We start from the raw sequence: 20,117 nt of genomic DNA on the forward strand, positions 1-20,117 counted from the left end.
CCCTTAGTCGTCCCGGGCGAGTTCCTACCAGCCCCTCGGGGGCCAGAGGAAGGACCTACCGCGGCGCTCGACCAGCTGCACCAGTGGCTTGGAAGCCTGGCCCCGATTCCCACCTCGCGGCATGGACAGGTCCCGGCCCATATGCCGACTTCCCTCCAAGACTGTAAGTTTGTCTTTGTCAGGAGGGGCGCATACCGATCACCACTGCAACAGCCGTACGAAGGGCTGTTCCGGGTCGGCAGGGACAATGGGTCTACATTCGTGCTGGACATTGGGGGGCGTGAGGAGGTGCTTACGGTTGACTGGCTGAAGCCGGCTCATTCAGACTCGGATCAACCCATGGTGGTACAGCGAGCGCAGCGCAGGGCAGGCCACCCAAGTCATAGTTTATTTAATTCTGGTTTTCGCGACGGTATTGCTGGTTCTTGGGGGGGTTACGTAGCGACTCACCGCACCGGCATCGAACCGGCTCCCAACATCACAACGTCGTCGGAGGCTCCGATCCAAAATGGTGCGGGGCACTCCTTCTTCCCCAGCGTTGGGCCGGAAAAGCCCGCGCACGGGAAGGTCAGGTGACATGCGTGTGATGTCAGTGCGGGAACTGTAGCGCGGGAATTGCTTGGCTATTAAAGGCGCACCGCGCCCCGGTCGGCATTTGACCTTCGATTTTGAAACCAGCGACTCTGTGTCTTCATTTGGTAGTGTGTAGCTAGCCGCTACACAGGAGTTATAAAGAGTTTGTAGAGGGTACCTCTGTGGCAGTCCCCCTCGAAAATCGGTATCTCATTTTAGATTCCGTTGGAGAGGATGACCCGACAGAGGAAGACCACAGCAATCGGGACTTTGGCACCGTGCCTAGTGCTGTGGTCCAGCGGGGAAGGAGTAATGCAGTAGTTACTGGGGATTCTATAGTGAGGGGAACAGATAAGAGGTTCTGTGAACCCAATAATGAATCCTGGATGGTGTGTTGCCTCCCTGGTGCCAGGGTACAGGATGTCACAGACCAGGTCCAGAATATTCTGAGGGGAGAGGGTGATCAGTCAGAAGTCTTGGTACATGGAGGTACCAATGACATAGGTAGAAAAAGAGAAGAGGTCCTGAAGGAGGATTACAAGGAGCTAGAAATAAGGTTGCGAAGTAGGACCTCTAAGGTAGTAATTTCCGGATTACTACCTGTGCCACGTGCTAATGACAGTAAGAATAGAACAATCTGGCAGATGAATGCATGGCTGATTGACTGGTGCAGGGGGCAGGGCTTCAAGTTTCTGGATCATTGGGACCTTTTTTGGGAGAGGCATGACCTATTCACTAAGGATGGGTTACACCTAAACTCCTAGGGGTCCAATATCCTGGCTGGAATATTTAATTTAGCTGTTGGGGAGGGTTTAATCTGGCAGGGGGATGGAAACCAGGATGTTAGGATACAGGATGTTAGGATAGAGGAGGAGGTATATAGAAACAAGTCCAAGACAGTGTGCAGTGAGGATGGTAAGAAGGACAGGCAGGTGAATAGTCAGGATAATTTGCTGAACAATAGAAGTACAACAAAATCAGTAGCAGATACTGGCTTAAATGTACTATATTTAAATGCACGTAGCATTAGGAATAAAGTGGATGACCTAGTGGCACAACTACAGATTAATAAATACGACATTGTGGCAATCACCGAGTCATGGCTTTATGACGGATGTGATTGGGAACTGAACGTCCATGGGTACATAGTGTACAGGAAGGATAGGTGGGTAGGCAGAGGGGGTGGTATGGTCCTGATGGTTAGTAGTGATATAAAATCAATAGAAAGGAAGGATATTGGGTCAGAAGAAGTGGAATCCTTATGGGTGGAGCTAAGAAATAGCAAGAGTAAAAAGGACAATAATAGCAGTTATATATAGGCCCCCTAACAGCAGCCGGGATGTGGACTATAAGTTACAGTTAGAAATAGGAAAAGCGTGTCAGAGAGACAACGCTAAGATAATTATGGGGGATTTTAACATGTGGGTGGATTGGGAAATCCAGCAAGGCAGTGGATCTCAGGAGAGTGAGTTTGTGGAATGTCTACGGGATGGCTTTTTGGAGCAACTTGTTGATGAGCCCACCAGGGGATTGGCTGCTTTGGATTGGGTGCTGTGTAACGAACCAGAGGTGATTAGGGAACTAAAGGTAAAGGAACCATTAGGAACTAGCGATCACAATATGATTGAGTTCAGTTTCAAATTTGAGAAGGAGAAGCTGATAACTGGTGTATCGATATTTCAGTGGAACAAAGGAAACTACAGTGGCATGAGAGAGGAACTGGCCCAAATTGATTGGAAGAGTAAGCTAGCTGGAGGGATGGCAGAGCAGAAATGGATAGAATTTCTACAAGAAATAAGGAAAATGCAGGATAGATATATTCCAAGAAAAAAGGTTTTGAATGGAAAAAAGGCACAGATGTGGATAACGAGAGAGGTGAAGGCTAAAATAAAAGCAAAAGGGAGAGCATACAAGGAAGCAAGAATTAGTGGGAAAACAGAAGACTGGGAAACTTTTAAAAACCTGCAGAAAGAAACTAAGAAGGTCATTAGGAAAGAAAAAATGAATTATGAAAGGAAGTTGGCAGATAACATTCAAAAGGATACTAAGAGTTTTTTTAACTATATGAAGAGTAAAAGAGAGACACGGGCTGATATAGGACCAATCGAAAACGGTGCAGGAGAGATTATAATGGATGATAAAGAGATGGCAGAGGAACTAAATGAGTATTTTGCATTAGTCTTCACTGTGGAGGACATCAGCAATATACTGGATAGTCAGGGGTCTCAAGGGATGGAACTAAGTTCAGTTAAGATTACTAGAGAGAAGTTGCTCGGGAAGCTAAATGGACTAAAGACAGATAAGTCTCCTGGACCGGATGAGGTGCATCCCTGGGTTTTGAAGGAGGTGGCTTTAGAGATTGCGGAGGCATTGGTGATAATTTTCCAGGAATCGATAGACTCCAGCATGGTTCCGGAGGACTGGAGGGTCGCAAATGTAGTTCCTCTGTATAAGAAAGGTGGGAGGTAGCATAATGGAAATTACAGACCTATTAGTCTGACATCAGTGGTGGGAAAGTTATTGGAATCGATCCTCAAGGACGAGATTATGGAATACCTCGAGGTGCAAGGCAAGATAGGTCCATGAAGGGAAGATCCTGCCTGACCAACCTATTGGAGTTTTTTGAGGAAATCACAGGTAGGGTGGATAAGGGAGAGGCTGTGGATGTTGTGTATTTAGACTTTCAAAAGGCCTTCCACAAGGTGCTGCACAAGAGGCTGATTAATAAGATGAGCGGTCATGGAATTACAGGTAGGATATTGGAATGGGTGGAGCATTGGCTGGTAGGCAGAAAGCAAAGGGTGGGAATAAAAGGATCCTGTTCTGGTTGGCTACCGGTTACCAGTGGTGTTCCACAGGGGTCGGTGTTGGGGCCACTTCTTTTTACTTTGTACATTAACGATTTGGATGATGGAGTAAATGGTTTAGTGGCTAAGTTTGCAGACGACACCAAGATAGGTGGAGGAGTAGGGAGTATTGAAGAAACAGGAAGGTTGCAGAGACACCTAGATAGTTTAGGAGAATGGGCAAGGGAATGGCAGATGAGATTCAATGTTGAGAAATGTGCCGTTGTACACTTTGGAAAAAGAAATAAACGGGCTGATTATTATCTAGATGGGGAGAAAATTCAAAGTACAGAAGTACAAAGGGACTTGGGGGTACTCGTGCAGGATACCCTAAAGGTTAACCACCAGGTCGGATCGGTGGTAAGGAAAGCGAATGGCATTCATCTCAAGAGGTATAGTGTACAAAAGTAGGTAAGTGTTGATGAAGCTCTACGGGGCACTGGTGAGGCCTCATTTGGAATACTGTGTGCAGTTTTGGGCCCCATATCTTAGGAAGGATGTACTGATGTTGGAGAGGGTTCAGAGGAGATTCACGAGGATGAATCCCAGAATGAAAGGGCTTACATATGATGACCGTTTGTCAGCTCTTGGACTGTACTTACTGGAATACAGAAGAATGAGAGGGAACCTCATAGAAACATTTAGAATGTTGAAAGGACTGGACAGAGTAGATGTGGTTAAGCTGTTTCCCTTGGTGGGTGAGTCCAGGACTAGAGGGCACAATCTTAGAATTAGAGGGTACCGGTTTAAAACAGAGATGAGGAGAAATTTCTTTAGCCGGAGGGTAGTGAATTTATGGAATTCTTTGCCATGTACAGTAGTGGAGGCCCGATCCCTGGAGGCATTTAAGGAGGAGATAGATAGGTATCTAATTAGTCAAGGTATCAAGGGATATGGGGATAAGGCCGGAAATTAGGGCTAGAAAGGAATAGTTTTTTTTCTCTTTTTCTTTTTTTTACTTTTCTTTTTCTTTTTTTCTTTTCCTTTAGCTCATGGAGCAGACTTGATGGGCCGAATGGCCTACTTCTGCTCCCTTGTCTTGTGATCTTGTGATGAATTAAAATGGCTCAATGGTAGCAGTGACCAAAACTATAGAGCCTGGGATTGTTCGACTTACTCTACATACCTGGTTGGTGAAACAATAACCTATAATTTTATTTATGTACAGAAAGAAAAAGACAGCATTTCTCCATATCGACACTGTATCCAAGTGAAGCAATACATACAATAAAACCAGGCCTATCATAGCAGGTCATTTCCTAATAGGCAGGCAGCAAAATGTTTGGTTGGCTTAAGCAGTATTAACCCACTCTACAATCATCGTTACAGGATTTATTAACAATGTACCAGATCAGACTAATATCTGAATGATTAAATAGCTGAGTTTCTAATAATATTGCTAAATAATTATTTTCAAGTGACTATTCAACAAACAATTAAATTGAGATTTAAAATCTACAAAGATAAAATAGAACTTTTGATTGACGTAGTCTCAGAATAAATCTAAAATCCATGCTTCAGACAGGTTTTCATTCCTCATTTGCCATTTTAACCAAGTGCTTCTTTTGAATTTCAAACAGACTCCATCCCTCCTTCTTGGATAGATCTGCAGCACCGTGCTTCTTGTAGAAGTCAATTGATTTGTGGTTCCAGTCTGCTACGATGAAGTGCATGCTGCTGCAGTGGTCCTGAACAGCAGTCTGAAATTAAAGCAAAGTTTACTGTTAACACTTCTTCCTGAAGCAGAATTGTGTTGCCAATTAACTAATGGCTTCACTCAAATCTATTTAGGAACATTTCATAGAATCAGAGCATGAAATCATTCTGCTCATCAGTCCTCTGCTAACTCATAGAAGAAGCTGTCCAATTAGATTCCAACCCCTCCCCGTCCCTTCCCCATTGTCTTATCATTTCATCACCACTGTTTGAAAATAATGATCAAATTTCTTCCACCACCCTTTCAGGAATTGCATTCCAAATCACAATTTTCATTCAAGGACTGTGGGCTTCACAGGCTGAGCCAGCATTTAGTTGCCCATCCAAGTTGTGGTTGAAAAGATGGTGGTGAGCTGCCTTCTTGGACTGCTGTAGTCCTTGAGGTGTGGGTATACCCATGATGCTGTTAGGGAGTCAGTTCCAGGATCTTGACCCAGCGACAGTGAAGGAATGGTGATGTATTTCTAAGCCAGGATGCTGCGTGGCTTGGAGGGCAACTTCCAGGCGGTGGTTGTCCAATGCTTTTGTTGCCCTTGTCCTTCTAGCTAGTAGACATTGTGGGTCTGGAAGGTGCTGTCTGAGAAGTCTTGGTGAGTTGCTGCAGTGCATCCTGTAAATGCTACAAACTGCTACCACTGCGCTTCAGTGGTGGAGTGAGTGAATGGTTTTGGATGGGTTGTCCAGTACAGTGTCAGGCTTCTTGAGTACTGTTGAAGCTGCACTCATCCAGCTAAGTGGAGAGTATTCCATCACACTCCTGGCTTGAGCCTTGTAGATGGTGGACAGTCTTTGGGGAGTTAGGAGGCAAGTCTGTCACTTCAGGATTCCCAGCCTCTGACCTGCTCCTGCAGCCATATTGTGTATCTGGATACTCCAGTTCAGTTTCTGGTCAATGGTAAGCCCTCAAGATATTGAAATTGGGGGATTCAGTGATAGTAATGTCACTGAATGTCAAGGGGTGATAGCTGGATTTTCTCTTGTTGGATATCATTAATGCTTGGCACTTGTGTGGTGCAAAGATGACCACAAGAAATGTAGGAGTGCACTTTAAGAGAGAAGATAGGAGGGCAAAAAGAGGATATGAGACAGAACTGGCAGGCAAGGCAAGGCAAAATCCCAAGAGATTTTATAAGTATATTAAAAGGGTGGCTAGGGAGAGAATAGGTCCCCTTAGAGATCAGCATGGCTGTGTGGAACCAAAGAAAATAGGTGAAATTTTTTATTAATATTTCTCTTCAGTTTTTACTGTGGAGAAAATGATGGAAGCTTAAGGAAATGGGGGAAATGAGTGGTGTTGTCTTGGACCACCTAAGTATTAGCAGGGAGGTGGTATTGGCGGCCTTAAAGTGTATTAAGGTGGATAAGTCCCCTGAGCCTGACCTAGTGCATTGTCAGACCTTGTGGGAAACTAGAGAAGAAATTGCAGAGATTCTTGCTTCACCTACAGCCACAGGTGATGTTCCAGAGGACGAGAGTATCTAATGTTTAAAAAAGGTAGCAAAAACAAGTCAGGAAACTACAGGCCAGTGAGTCTGAGGAGTCATGAATGCTGTTGAATATTGGAAATCAGCGAATAATAATTGGCATTAATAACAAAAGTTCATCACTTTTCAGTTCCCAACCTTGATCCCCCTGGAAACAGTTTCTCCCAAACCCCTGATCATTTTGAGAGCTTATTGAAATCTCTTCATTATTCTTCTGCTCAAAAGGTACACAATCTCAGCTACAAGTCTGCTCACATATCCAATGTCCCTCATCCTTTCCCAGCAAGACTCACGATCTTAAAACGTGTCAGTCCAGTTAATGCTAGTTAGTGTTTTTATATAAAGTTGCAATGGAATTCCCTTGCCTATTCTTTATGCCTCAGTTTAGAAAGCCGAGTATCCCATAAACTTCTTAAGATAATCCTATAAATATTGACGCATCTTTAAAAGTCTCTGCACATAAACCCTCAGGGCTTTCTTCTTCCACTCTGTTTTGAATGACTTAGTATATTTTGCATCACTTCATTCTCCTGTCACCATTATCTTTCTCACCCCCAACCAGGTGATCCTGATTGGAAGATTGAATGATTAGTTCGCTGCAAGTCCTCCAGCAGAGGAACCTCAAGTTAAATGTGTCCATAGAACAATACAGCACAATACAGGCCCTTCGACCCACCATGTTGTGCCGACCTTCAAACCACTCCTAAGACCACCACCTTCCTCCCACATATCCCTCTATCTTAAATTCCTCCATATGCTTATCTAACAATCTCTTGAACGTGACCAACGTATCAGCCTCCACCACCACCCCAGGCAGCGCATTCCATGCACCAACCACTCTCTGGGTGAAAAACCTCCCTCTGATGTCTCCCTTGAACTTCCCACCTGTTACCTCAAAGCCATGCCCTCTTGTATTGAGCATTGGTGCCCTGGGAAAGAGGCATTGGCTGTCCACTCTATCTATTTCTCTTAATATTTTGTATACCTCTATCATGTCTCCCCTCATCCTCCTTCTGTCCAATGAGTGAAGCCCTAGCTCCTTTAGTCTCTCTTCATAATCCATACTCTCTAATCCAGGCAGCATCCTGGTAAATCTCCTCTGCACCCTTTCCAACGCCTCTGCATCCTTCCTAGTTGGGCTAGTTGGTCCAAGTTAGTGTCTAGTTGGTCCAAGTTAGTGTCTAGTTGGTCCAAGTTAGCCCTTCAGGTCCACTGTCTAATTGTTTATCTTGGCCGATCATAAGGACTATTGCCGAGGCAGAGTATTAGATGCTTTGGGGTGGGGGGGGGGGGAGCCAAAAGGGGAGAAAGGAATCGTATGACAAGCTGATAGGTTGTGATGAAGCGTAATGGGAGGAGGCTTGTATCACATGTGGACCAACATGGGCCAAGTTACCTATTTGAAGAGTTTCCGATCTGAAACCGTAACACTGTTTCTCTTCCCACAGATGCAGCCTGATGCACTGAGTATTTACAGCACTTTGTTTTTCTTTTAGATTTCCAGCATCTGCAGTTTTGTTTTTATTCTGACCTATTTCAGTGCTGAAAATTATATGAAATACAAGCTGAAAGAACATTGGAGAAAAAATGCAAAGTACCCTGGCATCTTTCCCAGTGTTATTTTTTACCTGACTGATCTTCTTTAGTATTTCTGAACCAATTCCAATCCCTGCAAGAGAATCGTAACATTAGCTGTTCAAAATGTCCAAACACCTACCAAGCAAAAATTTGTATTATCCTCTGTAAACTTCTTTTTAACATATTTAAAACAGATTCCCAATGCCAATGTTTAATCAAAAAAGCACTCTCCTGAATTATGTCCATTACTGACTGATTATATATTCAGAAATCTTGACAACATCAAAAAGAAAACCTCAAGTTCTTCTCTTCAATTGCACCTAAACATGTCCTACACAGGCTGATCCTACAAAGGGTCAACATAATCATTAATAAAGTGGATTCAGTGTTACTTAGGGCAAACTGCAACCACTGTGTGTACTGTCTGCCACTACAAACAGGACACAACTTTAATGAGCAGTTAATCTGTATTGCTAGTACAGTCCAGATCTTCCAGCTCTTTGACCTGCCAAGGGAAATTGCTGCAGTAAATGAGCAGCCAGACAGTAACATTGTTTGGCACTGTATCTGAAAGAGAAGACATCCATGAGTACCCACAGTCCCTCATATTACATGCTTGTGTTCTGAAGCAGCACCTAATCCCAGAATTGTCTCTCAAGTCAAAGAGTAGCCAACCAGGCCACCTTGAACTAGAACCAGGCAAAGGACAAAAACCTTCACTTCATTCTAAATTAAAAAGATACATGTATTAATGGATGCTTTTGTTGCAGAAAGCTAAAACAATCGAAATGATAAATAATGATTAAATATTTGCATCAGTTGCAATCCAGATATTACCCTTAGCAAATCTTTTAATAAAGTGATGTAACTTTTAATTTACCTCTGAATTTTTCCATGACATAGAAATCTTCAAGATATAGTATTTTTCCAATCCAAGCATCATATGTGTAGTAGTACATAGCATATCCTACAATGCTGTGTCCTAAGAGGGGATGCAAGACACATCAGTTTTAGGCTTTGAATAACCCATTCCCAAAACACAGAGCACTACACAAGCTTTGCAAACACTTAGTCAAGTGAGTACAGAACTTAGGAAATAAAAAAAATTCATAACCTCATACTGTTCAAAAATGCCTCACTGCTTGTTAACTTTTGAAACATAGTCACTGTTGTAGTGTAGAAAAAAATGCTGTCCTTTTGCAAACGGACAACTCCTATAAGCAGCAAATGATAAACGGCAAAGTAGTTTATTTTACCAATACTGATCAAGTACTAAAACTTGACTAGGACACCAAAACTCTGCAGATAGCCATTCAGTTTAACGTTTCAGTGCAGCACTCCCTCAGTAGTGCACTGACATGTCAATCTAGATGAGGTGCCGAAAATGCCAAGCAGACTTGAACCAATGGCTGCCAGCTTGGGAAAAATATTCTTCCACAGAGCGAAGGGATTAATCCGCTAGCTTGCCCAGATGAAACTGCATTCTCGCTAATGACATCATACACAGATTTAACAAATTTCACCACTGCAAGGCTTTGCATTGGTTACCAGTCCTCTTCAACATTTTACATGTACACGAATGCCAGCTACATATTTCATCACTTATGTAAAACTACAGGAACTGAACAGTGCAAAGTACAGCAACCTGGAACACAGTAACCTCTTAACTCTCAATAATAACAACTTCACTTACATAGCACCTTAAGCATATAAAAAACCCAAGCAGCTTCACAGACATGCAGTTTAAAAAGCAAAAAGTCAAGGACTAAAATGTTAGGAAAGGGCGGTGGGGGGGGGGGGGCGGTGTGGGAAGGATATGAGGGCATTTAGAATCTTTTGAGTGCTTTAACAGACTAACTCAACCAATCAACTCCTCATCCAATATTATATGCGAGTGATGGGAACTTTCTCCACTAAGTATTGGGCAGACAATTTCTTCAGTGCCCATTATAAATTTGTGCTCTCACCATTAACTCCACTGAAACTGAACCAGAACATTTACAGTTTTGGCATCATATATAATTCTGCAGTGAACTTAGGACCAAAAATTCCTGCTTCAATAATCTCCTCCTCTGCACCTGCCTTGGCTCATCTTCCCTATACCCTCATCAACACACTTCCTAACTTGCTTATTTCAAGTCATTTCTGACCACCTTACTCACTCTACCCTCTGCAGGCTCACTGCCTATATCCTACCTCACACAATCTCCGTGCTTTCCATCAATTATAACCACACAGCTCTGTGATCTCCCCCAACACTGCCATCCTCCAGGATGTCTGCCCTTCTCCACCTCCAGATGTGTGATCATTGCCCAGTTTAATTTTTCCACATCTGGAACCCATGCCTTTAACTGCCGGTGCCCCAAGTTCTTGAACTCCCTCACAAACCTCTACATCTCACGGTTCCCATTTCCTATCGTTCCTTATGACAAGAAACAAGGCCATTCAACCCATCAAATCTACATCTATGCCAGCCCTCAGAATTCCCGTGAATACAACGTCCCCACTTGCTTCCTTCCCCATATGCCCATCAACTCCACATCCCATCCACAACTTTTCTCCTTTTCCCCCCACCCACCTACACTAGGGGTCATTTATAGAAGCCAAAAAAAACCCAACCAACCTGCACCTGGGCAAAACCCACACAGTCACAGACAGACATGCAAACTCCATACAGACAGCATCAAAGGTCAGAATTGAAACCGGGTCATTGGACCCACCTCTTTCCTTAAAAACCTGCACCTTCTGGTCGTCATCTTTGTTTATTTCAGTGGCACATATTGTTTGACATTATCTTGGGTGTTTTATTATATTAAAAAAGTGGTACAAGAGTTGTTGTTGCCAAGCCACAGATTAAATTAGTCCAGTACTCAACTGTGCTTAAACTACTACTTAACTAATGTTTTGGTTTTAACATGGCAGATCAGAAGAATAACCTTAAGTCAAGCCCCAATCAGTTCCAAATTTGCAGAACCTGTCACGCGTTGATAAAACTGCAAACCAGTCACTTTGACTTAAATTTCCAAAAAACGGCACATTGACAATCATTACTAACTTTTAAAAATTGGACTTCAAGAAGGTGAATCCATCCAGCACTTCTGATCTACAATGCTTTTGCTATCTTTCTTCCTCTTCTTTCAAAGAAAAGAAATATTGCAAGCAGCACATCCTTCTGGGCCTTACCTCTTATCAAGATCATCTAATGTTAACGGATCTTTCAGTTACCAGCCCGCCCACCCATGTACACGTCTAGGACCATGTACATGGCGAAGCTACAGACTGTAACCTGAAGATTGGGGACAAATTGAGAGAATACATTCAACATTATTAAAAACAAGTACCAGGTATTTGAAAAAAAGGTAAAATGTCACTTTTAAGTAATTTCAATTCAAACAGTCATACAGGACAGAAACAGGCCCTTCGGCCCACTGAGTCTGTGTTGACCATCAAGTACTCATCTACACTAATCCCACTGTATTCTTCCCACATTCCCATCAACTCCCCCCGCCCCTTCCCCCCACCAAATGCTACCACTCACCTATGCACTAGGGAGTAAGTTACAATGGCCAATTAACCTACCGACCCACACGTCTTTGGGATGGGGGAGGAAAACAGAGTACCCAGGGGAAACCCACGCAGTCACAAGGAGAATGTGCAAACTCCACACAGACAGCACCAGAGTCAGGATTGAACCTGGGTCGCCGGAGCTGTGAGGCAGCGGCTCTACTAGTTGTGCCTCCGTGACACCCCTTTTGATTACTTACATGGCAAGCTCTCAGACCTTGAAATGGATCTTCTGCTGCTACCGGAAGCTAGTCAAAAGCCAGCACTCTGGATACTTACTGTTAAATCTGGGTCCCTTAATCCAACAGCAGATTTGTAGACCCAGCTCAAACCAGATCTTCAAGGCTGCTTTGGAACCAGGATCCAAAAGTGATAGAAGACAAATATTAAAATCCCCAACACACTTACAAGATAACATTAACACCTGTTATTATAATGAACAGGATACAATACACTATTCACCTTGTCCAGTCAACTAATGCTACAAAATATCAGGAGCTTCTCTACTAGCTAATTTAACAATTTCCTTTCAGATGAAAGGTCATCGATCTGAAATTTTAATTGTTTCTCTGTCCACAGACACCATCTGACCTTCTGAGTATCTCCAGAGTTTTCCGATTTTATTTCGGATTTCTAACATTGGCAGTTGTTTGGTATTTTGTAAGCAATTTCCATTATAATGTTAAATGCTTTTCTGCAAAGAAAACCCATTCATGTTAATAAAAAATTAAATTCCCTTCCAATATACCATGTACATTGGACCATGTACATGGTGAAGCTACAGACTGATGAGCCAAGTTCTGTCCGAGCAAAGCACTCAAGCATCTTTTTGTAAACAATACTATGAGAACTTCTGTAGGGCTGATTACTGTGGCAATGTCTTCAGGAAAAACAAAATTAACAGAAACAAATCCCAACATGCATTTTTATACTTTATACATCCTCAATGCATTTACTCAAATAAATCAACAAATATATAGCACGTCACAGTCAGAAAACTTCAAAGTGCTTTCAGCTGCAAAATAAAGTAAATTCTACCTTCACAAGTCACATATTCAGCTGGCACTTCTGCAAGAAGGCAGTGATAAAATGGATGTTCCCCAAAGCCATCTTCGAGCAAGTCTACAACATGAATCATTGGAAATATTTACAAAGGTGCAATGGTTTCATGGAGGAAATGTGGCAAGATATTTTATGCAAGGTTACAGTACCTTTTTCAGTCAATTTCACACAATTTTCCATTTCTTCATATCTTGCAAGTTCCTAGATAACAACCATAAAAGAAACATTGAACATTTAACTCCAAATATCTCAGTTATTCTATTTCAAAATGGTAAACACTGCAATTATATTTAGGATCTCATTCTTTAGGGAATGACTTAGAGGTGTTTGAGAGGAAAAAGCCACAGCAAATGTCCCTCCATCCTCAGTTTCAGGCAGTATCAATTCCTTTCAGGATTGTCTGTTGGTTTTCCAGACAAGTTTCATATGCAATGTGGTTTTATAAAAATCCAACACTGCAATTTTAAAAAGCCTCAAGCAAACCTGAAACAGACTGGAGGAATTTCCTGCTCCCCCACTTTCCCACATGCTCAGTATCTCCCCTCCAAAAAAAACCTGCCTACCAGTAGTACAACAACACTTGCAAGGTACTTGCAATGGAGTAGACTATCCCAAGCTGCTTCACAGAACAGTTATTACACAAAATGCAGCAGCTGACCTCCAGGTAGAGTAGTAGCCATAAGCAGACAATACAGGGGTTCCTTATTGGCATCTCCCTCAAACAGATACACTGCATTGGACACAGTTTTCCTCTGGGGAAAGCAGCAACAGCCAAGTCTGTGGCACTATGGTTAGCTTGGCTGCACAACAGGAGAGGAAAAAGACTAAAACTCAATTGTAAGGGGAGCAGACAGACATTTCTGTAGCAGCTAGTGAGGCTCCTAAATGGTATGTTGCCTGGTGACAGGGTCAGACATGTCTCAGAGTGGCTGCAGGGCATTCTGAAAGGGAAAGTGAACAGCCAGTAGTCATGGTACAGGTAGGTACCAATGACATGGGTAAAGAAAGGGATGAGGTCCTGGAACTTGAATTTTGGGAATTAGGTAGCAGACTAAAGAGCAGGGCCTCTAAGGCTGTAATCCCTGGATTATTTGCATTCGCATGTGTTCCCGAGTATGGAATAGGAAGATGGGTTAGATGAATGTGTTGTTTGGATCATTGGAACCATTTCTGGGGAAGGTGGGACCTGTACAAGCAGGATGGGTTGCACTTGAACCAGAATGGGTCCAGTCTGGAATTTATCCTAATAAGTGTGAGGAGATGCATTTTGGAAGGCTTAATAAGGGTAGGACATGTACACCCTCTGCTTTAAAGCACGTTCCATTGATTATAATACAATTGATGGATAAGGGAACACTATTTGCATTACATGGGCTGCATTGATTATAGTATGATCAGGGAAACTGATTTAAATCTGTGCTTTGAAGTGAACTACAGCCTGTTCTGCTATTACATGACTTTCTATAACATGAGATTTCTTAGGAACACAACTAGCACGTTATAGCAGAACCATGAATGGTAGGATCCTAGGTAGTATTGAGGAACAAAGGGACCTTCGTGTGCAAGTCCAAAGATCCCTGAAGGTGGCAGCACAGGTAGATAGGAAGGTAAAGAAAACATACAGGATGTTTGCCTTCATTAAACTGGGCAGAGAGTATAAGAGCAGAGAAATTATTGGTTAGGTCACAGCTGGAATAATGTGTGAAGTTCTGGTCACCACACCATTAGGAAGGATATGATTGCATGGGAGAGGGTGCAGAGGAGATTCACCCGGATGGAGAGTTTCAGCTAGGAGGAGAGTCTGGATAGGTTGGATTTGTTTCCCCTGGAGTAGAGGAGGGTGAGGGGGATCTGATGGAGGTATATAAAATCATGAGGGGCATAGGATAGAGATTAAGAAACTTTTCCCTGCAGCAAAGCAGTCCAAGACCTAAGGGCATGTTTAATGAGAGGAATAAGTGGCTTGGAGGGGATCCGAGGAAGAATTTTTTCACCCAGAGAGTGGGTGCAATCTGGAATGCACTGCCCAAGAAGGTAGTGGAGGCAAGTAGCCACACAACATTTTAGCATCTGGACAAGCACTTGAATCACCAAATGCTGGTAAACAGGATTAGTATAGATAGGACTTGATGATCAGCATGGACATGGTAAGCTGAAGGGCCTGATTCTGTGCTGTATGACTCTAAAAAATATGACATTTACATTGATAGGACAGCTAGCCAAGGGATTAGATGTTGAAAGAAACTTCTTTAAAGACAGAGCAACTTACAGAGTTATGGTTGGGGGGAAGGGAATATAACAGGAAAGCATATAAGAGTCCATATGGTAGAAACAACCTGCTTGGGAAACTCAGCAGATCGAGCAGCAGCTCTTGGGGGAAAGGAACGGTCAATGTTTCTGGATGAGACCCTGCATCAGGATATCTCAACCAGAAAATTCAACGGCTGCTTCACCCTCCCCCTGCCCCCCACAGATGCCCCTCAACCCACTGAGTTTCTTCAGCAGATTGTTTGTTGCTCCAAATTCCAGCATCTGCCGTCTCGTGTCTCCATTTGGTACATTTTGATTTGCTGTTACAGTAAACTAGATGGTTTAGTTTTAACTCAAGTCAAGGTTGGATTATCTCTCTCCACCTGTAGGTTAGTACTTTCTTCAGGAATGTAGTCAGCCTGCTTGCCTTTTCAGTGAAAGGAAAACATACCATTTTACTCCCCTACTCAAGACTAACAAATGTGCATGTGTTCCTTCTTTCTGCACCATTTCCAAGGGTTTGGTTGCTAGAACTGAATATAAAGTGTTGCATGCCATAGCTTTAGTATTAATAACCCTATTGCCTGTTTGGACAGTGGAGCCAAGAGACTGCAGATGCTGGAAACTGGAGCAACACACAATCTGCCAGCGGAACTCAGCGGGTCAAGCAGCATCTGTGGGAGGAAACAGGACATCGACAATTCCTTTCCTCCCACAGATGCTGCTCGACCCACTGAGTTCCTCTAGCAGATTGTTTGTTGCCAGCATGAACAAATAATTTCTTCTCTCCTCTACTTCCAACAATGCACATTCCATCTAATGTGCTGTGTTTTTGGCTTTTATTTTTAAACACATTTTCCAGCGTTTTTTGGAGTTTGTTTTTCAAACATTAATGCCAGATTGAAATCAGGATATTTTATTTCCAAAATGGTTGTATGAATGTTATGCTGACATTTTCTTGCACTCAAGGATTTAAAGATGCTGCTTCTATGTTGCATTACAATATAAACATTATATGCAAACTTCTTTCTCTGTGGGCACCACATTAAGCAGAAACAATTAGACAGCAGTGAGCCAAAGGGCACAATACACATTATTTTATGTCTTGGCCGTGCATTTGTACTGATTGTGAAAACATTTCAGAACTGCTTGAAGCTCAGCATTAACATGGCATACAGGTTACTGCTTCATGATATAGTGCACTGATAAACAAATAAAATTGAACACTATTAATAAAAACTGCTAATCAGTGATATTCAATAAAAACCCCAAAATTCACACCACTAACATTATTTCTCATTTTCAGACTTCCACTTCTCACTTATGATTTGAATTTCTTCTGCCAGTATTGCTCCTTTTGCACAATGTCCCAGATATTGCAATCAGTGGCCTGTATCACTTTGTCTGTGTAGCAGTTCATGATAAATCAGGTTCGCTCTAGCAACAGGAAGTTTTCACAATCTGAGCGAAAAATACTCAGTGGAGGGGGGAGGTTCAGCTCGCGAGAGCACATTCATTCAATGTGAAATCAAGGACAGAAAGCAGAAGAGGGAGAAGGGATGCGCGATAGATTGACGTATCCAAATGAGATCTACAATCATTGAGATAATTTTTTTGTGCCGAGAAGGTTGCTTGGTAATAATTATGACTAAAAATGTCATTATTTAATATCTTTGGAAGAGATGTTAAGCCAGGGCCCCATCAGGGACAACATCCTAATCTCTGAGTTTAGCTCCACAAGTAGACACAAAGTCAAAATTCAATTTATTCCTACACAAAAAAAGCAAGCTCTAATCATTGCAGTTATTCCTACTGCAATATCCAGACCATTATCTAACCTAAGCACCAGGACCAAAGGATACAGGTTCAATCACCCAGTGTGCGAGACCTCTGAACCCAGTGCGCCTGTGCTGGCTCTTCCCAGAGCTATCCCTCCCACATCCTCCTCTCCTGCCCTTCTCAACATCCCTTTACATACCCTTTTGAAAGTTAGATCAAATCCACACCGTCCAACCCCTCAGCAAGTGCAGACCAGATCACAGTAACTCCTTTGTAATATGGTTTCCTCATCTTGCTTACACAAGCTACATTTACCAAGGGAGTGCCTCGCTGTCAGAGGTGCCCAGTATGTGCACTCAAATGAACACAAAAATCCCAGAACAACATTCAAAGTGGAGCAAAGGCTGACATTCAGTCATTAGTGCCACAGTCCATGGGATCACTGCTCAAATTGCCTACTGGACTTGCCTGTGAAACAGGCTCTTTAACTGACTGTGCAGCACTTTTGACAAGTGCCGAAAAAGTGAAAGCAGACGATAGATGCAAGTTCTTTGTTCAGATCAATGATGAGGCTGCATTAAAGTGTTTCACCCTTATAGAGACGTACAGCATGAAAACAGGCCCCAAAGGCCATGGAATCCTCATTAACTATTAACCACCCATTTACACGAATCCCACATTCTCATCATCTCCCCTAGATTCTACCCCTCAGCTGCACACTAGGGACAATTTACAGAAGCCAATTAACCTACTAAGCTGCACGCCTTTGGGATGTGGGAGGAAACCAGAGCACCCGGAGGAACCCACACAGGCAAAGGGAGAATGTGCAAACTCCACACTGATAGCACCGGGTGTCAGGACTGAACCTGGGTCACTGAGGCTGTGGCAACAGCTCTACCAGCTGTGCCACTGTGCCACCCAGAAAACAATATAGATGAAGTCGTTTTTCTCTGGATTTTTTTTCCTGATGCACCTCTTCCAGAGAAAAATAATTTAATCTATATTATTTTCTGTTAATGACAGAACATAATTGTGCTGAAAAGGTCAGACATCAGCAGTGGACTGGTTTCAGGGAGGAGGTGTGGTGGCAGGAGCAGGGGATGGAATTGGCAAGGTTGAAGTAACTGTATCCAAGATTAAATTTACATCCTTCATTTCTTGACCCTTCCCAAAGGTAGATCACAAATAAAGACTTGAAGAATATAGCATGGATGAATTTAAGACGCTGGTGAAGTAAAGAAAGTCCAGGTGGTATGGAGATACTGTAACTTACTTACAGGAGGCCTCCATTCGGCCCATCAGTCCATGCCTGCTCCAAGCGGAGCAATCCCATGAAACAACTAACTTCTTCCCTTGTCCCCTAGAACCTTTTCTCTCTCACAATGCCCATGAACTCTGCTTTGATTCTTTTACTAGAGTGATTTACATTGGCAAATTAACCTATAAGTACACTTTAGGGATATGAGAGGAAACTGCAGCATCCAAAGGAAGCCTACACGGTTACAGGGAAAACTTGCACTCCCCACACAGACAGCACCCAAGTCCAGGAGAGAAACAAGGGTCACAGGAGCCATGAGGCAGCAGCATCAATTCCTCTGCCACCTGTTCAATTGGACCCCATGGACTGTTCCAAGGCTGCAAACTCTTCTCAATACAAAACAACCATCGGTCAAAGGTGCATCAACATTCTGCTCCTCTGTACATGGCTGTGGTGGTTAATAAGTACAGAAACAATTTTACAAGTTTCGCAACAACCTGACGTGGTGTTAAAGCCAGATCAAGCCGGCTCTCGGCCAGTAACAGCCAGGCGCAAGCAGGTGTCAGCTCCTCTGCGAAGCCCTGAGGCTGCTAAAAACACAATTGTCTTTTTCCCGTCAAACAGCTCCAGGACTAACCTAAACCCTACAGATAACAGAAACCTTTGACAAACTTCTCAAAAACAAAAACACGGGTGACTTTAAACCAACAGATGCACACTGCTGTCCGCGACACCGTTCCCCACGACGCTGCCCGGCCGGGGGCTGGGGGGGGGGGGGGGGTGAGGTGTGAGGGGGCTGGGGACGGGGAGACCGAGGGTGGGGGGGGGTCGAGGGGTGAATGAGGGTGGGGAGGGTGAGTGAGGGTGGGGGGTATCGGGGGAGAGGCTGTGGGTGGGGTGGTGTCGGGGGGAGAGGCTGTGGGTGGGGGGGGGGGGTGTCGGGGGGACAGACTGTGGGTGGGGGGGGGGTGTCGGGGGGAAGAGGGTGCCCACCCTGAGGACCGAGCCGCACCTTGATCAGGCGGAGGATGTCGGTACAGTCGCGGGCAGTGGCCATCCGCACGGTGAATGTGGCCATTTCCGCCGTTTGCTCTTCGCCCGCCTCCTGAGGCCCCGGTATTGCAAGAGCAGGAGGAGGCTTTTCCTCATCCGAACCGCCGCTCCCACCGCCTGGAAACAGCCCGCTCTGGCCGAGAGCCGCAGCCTGCTGCCCGCTGCGAACCGAGCCCAGGGCGGTACTCCTGCCCCTGCCCCTGCCTCTTCCTCTCACGTCTGTTCCTCGCCGTCTCCACCCCCAAACCACTTCTCACCCCGCCCACTCCACTCCACTCCACCCCACCCCACCTCACCTTCAGCTTCTTCTTCCCTTCCCTCACTCCCCTCCCCATGTCTCATCTCTCCAGTATCCCCACATCGCCTAACAGTTTTTTCTCTCTCCCTCTTCTACCCCCATTTCTCCCCCCTTTCACGATACCTTTCCTTTTCCTCCTCCTCCTACGTTGCCCCTCTACCTCCCCTCTTTCTCTCCCTCCATTCTTCTCCACTTTCTCCATCCTCTAACTCTCCTCTTGTCCATCTGTCCCACAACCCCTTCTAACCCTTCTTCCACTCTCTTTATCTCAACTCTGACCCCATTTCCCCTCTCACCTTTCTCTGCTACCTTTCCCCTCTTCCTCCCTACTACCTTCCATTCCACTCAATTCACCCTTTCCTACAGCTTCCCTTTTTCCTAAGTACTTAACCCTTCTCTTTTACCACCTTTCCATTCCTACTCTCCGATCTCCCTCCCCACCCAGCTTCTGCCATCCTCTAGCTCACCTTCCTTACTCTCTCCTACAAATCCTCTTACCCCCTCATAGAATCATGCAGCACAGAAACAGGCCCTGCAGCCCACCAAGTCTGCACCAACCATCAACACTAGTTACACTAATCCAATGTTAATCCCATTTTATTCTCTCCACATTCCCACCAACTCTCCCAGATTCTACCACTCGCTTACGTGCTAGG

General features: G+C 44.0%; 1 protein-coding gene across 1 annotated transcript; it reads right to left on the bottom strand.

Annotated features, from left to right (window-relative positions):
• Positions 1-4,556: 4,556 nt before the first annotated feature.
• On the bottom strand, positions 4,557-19,372 carry LOC127569771 (diamine acetyltransferase 1-like). Its single transcript, XM_052014643.1, has 6 exons — positions 19,123-19,372; positions 12,973-13,024; positions 12,800-12,883; positions 9,078-9,179; positions 8,248-8,288; positions 4,557-5,119 (listed from the first exon to the last, which is right to left on the bottom strand). The coding sequence occupies exons 1-6, from the start codon at positions 19,186-19,188 to the stop codon at positions 4,949-4,951; spliced, it is 516 nt and encodes a 171-aa protein (XP_051870603.1). The 5' UTR covers positions 19,189-19,372; the 3' UTR covers positions 4,557-4,948.
• Between the last annotated feature and the right edge of the window lie 745 nt (positions 19,373-20,117).

The sequence above is a fragment of the Pristis pectinata genome, chromosome 4 (genome assembly GCF_009764475.1).
Source record: "Pristis pectinata isolate sPriPec2 chromosome 4, sPriPec2.1.pri, whole genome shotgun sequence".
NCBI classification, from domain to species: Eukaryota; Metazoa; Chordata; class Chondrichthyes; order Rhinopristiformes; family Pristidae; genus Pristis; species Pristis pectinata.